Here is a 6,000-nt window from a genome sequence, read left to right as displayed (position 1 = left end):
GTGGAGTTTGCACGTTCTTACTGTGTCTGCATGCGTTTCCTCTTATAGTCTGAAAGATGTGCTAGTTAGGTGCATTGGCCCTGCTAAATTCTCCCAGTGTACGTGAACAGGCACCGGGGTGTGACCACTAGTGGATTTTCACAGCAACTTCATTGCAGTGTTAATGCAAACCCACTGGTGACTAATAAATAAAGTTTTAAAATCCTGGAAACCCCTCCCTAACAGCACTGTGGGTGTGTCTACACCTCACAGACTGCAGTGTTTTGAGGCAGCAGCTCACCATCACCTCAAGGGCAATAAATGTTGGCCCAGCCAGAATCACCCATCCTGAAATGAATTTCTAAAAAGTTGACTATTCCATTCTGTAACATCTCACAAAAGAAGGAAAAGCTTCCGAAATGGTTCCCGTCTATAATAGGGCACATTAATTAATTAGTTGTGCTGCACAGTCAATGTCAGGTGTCTCATCGAGCTGAATTGCAAACTGCTGACATTGGTGAAATGTTTCGGGCAATGGTCATTTCACATCTCTCGAAAGTTTGATGCTTCATTAAAAAGTGACTTTCAACGTTTGTGCTGTTTCTTCACTCACCGTCACTTTGCCCACTTAGACGGCAGCTGGAAGAATAATTTCCTCTCCAATTGTAGGAGCTCCAATGCTGTTGCTTGAGAAGAATGCTTTCAGGACCATTCCAGAACAGACATCATATTTGTCATTTGAGTTTTCTGATAATGATATTGTTCACCGTTTCCAATAAATCTCTGGATTATTCTTTGCACTTGGGATGAACTGGGGTGAGGTGTCCTTAGAAACCAATTCTTTAACCATGTGATATTTTTCCTATGTGAAATTAAGTTGTTTTCATCTGAAGTTTGGATCTTCCATGGTGCAGTCAGGGCCTTATTTGTTGATAGGATGTGGGTGTTGCTGGCAAGGCCACCATTTGTTGTCCATCCCTAACTGAATAGCTCACTGGTCACATATTGGCCAGACCAGGTAAAGTTGACAGATTTCCTTCCCTAAAGAGCATTAGTGAACTAGATGGGTTTTAGACCATTAGACATGACAACGGTTGTCATTACACTTCTAACTTGAAATCTTTTTCTTTAACAGAATTCAAATTTCAAAATCTGCTATGGTGGGATTCGAACCCACCAGAGAATCACCCTGGGTCTCTGGATTTGTAGTCCAGTGATAATACCACAGTGCCATTGCCTCTCTTGCCCAAGTCATGTTCTCCAGTCCTGCAGTGGGGGGTTGAACCTACAATCTTCTGACCCAATGAGAGAATATTTACTCAAAGTTCTTTAAAACCAAAATCTGATACCTGCCTTCAAGTGACTGAGAAAACATTCGACTGGTGAGGATAGGGGTAACCTTTCAGAATACCCAATAATAGCATTTATAACTGCATGGACATGAATCACACCTGGAGAATGGAGTATACCTTTTTTATTCAAAATTCACATAAGGGTAAAAATATCTGCAAAAATAACTCAAAAAATTTGATAGAATAAGGTGAAGCAGGTACACTTTTTTTTAATATACCATGAAGTCTGCTGCTAATGCTTGCTCCATTCTGACACCGCTGACGCAGTGCGCACAGATAGTGGGACAGAGAGTCCCTGCCTCGGCCTCCCTCTGAGGCAGCTCATTACGTTTACACTGTACAGTCCCAGAAGCTGAAGGAGGAAGAAGCCACTCGACCCAACCGGGATACCAGAGGACAGGCGCTGTTCAAAGTTGGGGGAGAAGAGCAGCTCACAACACGCCAAGCTTCAGCTCTCAGGCGGGGGTCTTCAACTGTCTTTCTCACTCTGCAGGGAGGCTGCAGCCAGCGTTACTGTGGTCACCGACTGTCCCCCCATACCGTGAATTTGCATCTTGGCCAGTTTCTTCTGCTCGCACTCTGTGACCAAGCGGTTGAGTTCTGCTGCGCTGTAGCCAATCAACGTCTTCAAGTCACACACAAACTTGTAGACGAACCTCTTCCCTTGGACCTTGCATATCATGTCTCCATCATAATAGTATCTGGACAAGAAAGAGGACCAGAAATTAAACAGTGCAGAAAAACTAAACTATCTGCTTAGCCCTTTCTCCCTTTGACCAACTATAAGCTTTACAAACCAAAGCCTGAAATCACCTGTTGGCTATTTCTCCCTTTTATCGCCAGCTTGTTTCTGAACCATAGCCTTTACATGTCATTTCTTGAGCTAGAAGAAACTCAATGCATTACTTCCTGGGCAAAGCAATCACCAAATCGCCACCACTGCCACTATGAACAGATTGTCAAGGGAACACAAAGAGTTCGCAAAGGGATATGGATGGGTTAAATGAGTGGGCAAAAATCTGGTAGATGGAATATAATGTGGGAACACATGAACTTGAAGAATAGAATCCCTACAGTACAGAAGGCGGCCACTCGGTCCAGAGTCTGCACCGACTCTCCAATAGAGCATTTGACCCAGACACTTTCCCCATAACCCCACATATTTACCCCGCTAATCTCCCTATCCTCCACATCAGGGAGAATGTGCAAACTTCACACAGATAGTCAATCAAGGCAGAATGGAACCTGCATCCCTGGAGCTGTGAGGCAGCAGTGCTAATCATTGTGCCACCTGTGAAGAATAGTAAAGTAGTATATTATTTACATGGAGAGAGATTGCAGAATTCTACAGTAAAGAGGGATCTGGGTACTCTGATACATGAAGCATATAAAAGTTAGTATGCAGATACAGCAAGTGATTAGGTCAGGCAAATGGAATGTATATGTTTAATGCAAGGGGGATTGAGTATGAAAGTATAGAAGTGTGCCCACTATTAGGGCCTTTTTGAGACTGCATGCAGGTCTCAAATTTAGGTCTCCTTAGTTCGAGGATATAATTGCACTGGAAGCAGTTTAGAGGAGGTTCATTCAACTGATTCCTGGGATAAAGGGGGTTAGTTTATGAGGAAAGAGTAAGCAGGATGGATCTTTGCCATTAGACTTTTGAAGATTGAGGTGATATTATTGAAAAATTGAACATTCTGAATGGCCTGCTTCTACTTTTTTAGCTTTGAGTTTCGGAATAGTTGGGAGATTAGAACAGGGGTGATAACTGTCTTAAATCAGACCACACAACATTAAGCCCCTAGTCTCTCCTTTATCATCACTCCCCTCTTTAGAGTCATAGAGGTTTACAGCATGGAAACAGGCCCTTTAGCCCAACTTGCCCATGCCACTCTTTTTTTTAACCCCTAAACTAGTCCCAATTGCCTGCATATCTGTCGATACCCATTTTATTGTCTGAACACTTATAAAAAGACAAAATTGTAGTAGTAGGGGTAGTAACCTCTACTACTACCTCTGGCAGCTTGCTCCAAACATTCACCAGTGTTGATTTGTATGTATTCCCAACACCTCTCCTTCACCTACCACAGGGCCAGACCGTAACTTGTTTTTATGGTTTTCTTTCAGTATATTGACCTTTGCTCTTTACCGACAACACGTTCTGCTATCTAATCTTCACGCCAGTGTGGAGTTTGCACGTTCACAGAATCCCTACAGTGCAGAAGGAGGCTATCCAGGCCACTGAGTCTGCAATCCCACCCAGACCCTATCTCCTCTTAGTTACCCTGCTAATCCCTCGAACCTATCACATCCCAGGGAACTAAAGGTTAATTTAACATGTCCAATCAACCCAACCCACACATCCTTGACTGTGGGAGGAAACCGGAGCACCCAGAGGAAACACACGAAAACACAAGGAGAATGTGTAAACTCCACACAGACCAAAATTGGGAATCAAACCCAGGCCCTGGATCTGTGAGGCAGCAATGCTAAACACTATGCCATTGCAGTGCTCTCCCCAAGTTTGCGTGACCTTCCTCTGGGTGGTCCAGTCCCCTCCCACAGCCCAAAGACGCTTTCTCCGTGTACGGAGAATGACTTGGTGGGTGACCCAGTGGCAGTGTCAGCGTTCTAAACCAAAGTTACAGACCTTGGATAAACAAGGGTTTGACTGTTGATTCAGTGAGTCAGATTATGTGTGATAGGAAGACTGTGGTGGCCTGGGAGTGGGCCAATGAGCTGAAAGGCACTGTTCATTGGAACTGCTGGCACTCGGTGTCACAGTCATACCTCTTCTTCCTGAAAACAGAGACTCCAGGCAAGCTCATCGGAGACTTGATGACTTTTCCCCATTCTCTGACCTGAAACGCTATGTCAAATTACAATCCCTTCTCCTCTACTTCCATCTAACCACCCACCCTTGGCTCTCTGTTCATTCCAAAAGAGATCCCTGACCCTCCCACCCTTCATACGTAAAGCATGCTTTTCATGTAGCTAAGTGGGGCAAAAAGCTTGGATATAATCTTAGCTGAAATTTTTGATTTGATTTATTGTCACACGTATTGTGATACAGTGTAAAGTATTGTTTCTTGAGATGAGAGGAGGATTTCTACCAACCCTTTTCCTTTCCATCTAATGTTAACAAATTTGGGGGAAGAAAACGGGAAATGGGATATAGAAAACAGAAAATTTGACAAACTTCCATATATAAGCTTCTGGGTCATTCTAGATTCTCTCTTTGACATTGTGCCAGAAATTCACACAAACTTCCACCATGAAAACTTGCTACATCAGATAGCCATTATCTTCTAAACGTAGGCAATGTTATTTACAGGAATTAGACTTGTGGCCCAGAAGAGGTCACGGCTGCAGGAGGCAGCTGACTGTGCTCTGATCCAATAAGGTGGGATGAAGAATATGTTGCAAGTGTGACAAAATAATGTAAAAACTATTTTCTGTTGGTAGGAAGTATGTATGCTGGAAACGATCTTTTCATCTCAGATTCAATTCCTTACTTGTCCACTGACTCGGAAATCTGCTCGTCTGACAGCAGAAGAGTAACTGCAACCTCTTAAAACCTACTTAATGAATCAAGCTGCATATTTATAAACTAGAACTCACTGGAGCATTAAAGGTTACAATTGAATACCAGATGGAAGAACACGAGACTACATTCAAGCAAAAGCTGAAGGCAGCAAACAGCACAAAGTGCTGCAGAAAAAGGTAATTGTAGAAAATAACATAAATCAGACAGTATAGGACAAAAGGGTCATGCGCAAAACGGCATATTTCACTTAATGCTCTGAGTATAAAAGATTGTCAAGTGGATCAGACAACTGTATAGCATACTGCATTAATTAACAGTTGGAAGCTATAACTGGAGGAGGCAGATGAGCAGAGTGATGTTTGTTATTTGTTTTTTTTATCTGGTGAAGCAGGAGCAAATACCAATGGGCACGGTCAAGATTTAAAAGGCAAAAGAAGGCTCCGAGTTTCAGGAATAAACCAACCAGTGGGGTAAGGAGACGGTAAGCTAGCCTGCACATGAGACAGTGAGCCAGCCTGCCCGCCCATGAGGGAGCGAGCAAGGCAGTGCGCAAGCCAACCAGCCAGCCTGTGAGGGAGCGAGCCCACATGCGAGAGAGTGAGCCAGCCTCCTCCGCCCCTCCCCCCATGAGGGAGCACGCAAGGCCGCATGTGAGGGAATGAGCGAGTGAACGATACCGCGTGTAAGGAAGCTTCTGATGGCAAAGCAACTTCAGCTGTATTCCTGGTCTAGATTGGGGGGTGCTGTTATCAGTTGTTATAAGTGACCTCAACATACTTTCCTGAGGTGGGACCGGGCAGTGGCGGACAGTGGGTGGTGGTGGGTTGGATGAAGAGGAGAAAAATAAAAAGGTCGCAACTTTCCTATTCCAAATCTAATAATCACCGATGTAGTAAAAACAAAGTTTTGGAGAAACTCATCATGTCTGGCAGCATCTGTGGAGATAGAAACAGGTTTTGCCTCCTATGTGACCCCTCTTTGGAAGAGGTCATATTGGACTTGGAACATTTAGTATGTTTCTCTCTTCACAGATGCTGACAAACTTTCTGATTTTATTTCAGATTTCCGGCATCCATAGATGTAAAGTCTGTGTGGACGAGTGTGTGGGTCCACTTGCCT

General features: G+C 43.9%; 1 protein-coding gene across 2 annotated transcripts in view; it reads right to left on the bottom strand.

Moving 5' to 3' along the window:
* Nucleotides 1-1,438: 1,438 nt before the first annotated feature.
* gabpa (GA binding protein transcription factor subunit alpha) overlaps nucleotides 1,439-6,000 on the bottom strand; it is a 45,036-nt gene continuing 40,474 nt past the window's right edge. For both annotated transcript variants that reach the window (XM_080203393.1, XM_080203394.1), the window contains exon 11: nucleotides 1,439-2,032. In XM_080203393.1, the coding sequence (XP_080059519.1) occupies nucleotides 1,801-2,032 (232 nt within the window). In that variant the 3' untranslated portion in view covers nucleotides 1,439-1,800. The remainder of the gene's footprint in view (nucleotides 2,033-6,000) is intronic.

The sequence above is a fragment of the Carcharhinus amblyrhynchos genome, chromosome 15 (genome assembly GCF_965287045.1).
Source record: "Carcharhinus amblyrhynchos chromosome 15, sCarAmb.v2.hapA, whole genome shotgun sequence".
In the NCBI taxonomy this organism is placed as follows: domain Eukaryota; kingdom Metazoa; phylum Chordata; class Chondrichthyes; order Carcharhiniformes; family Carcharhinidae; genus Carcharhinus; species Carcharhinus amblyrhynchos.
This window is presented reverse-complemented; position numbering and strand designations above follow the sequence as displayed.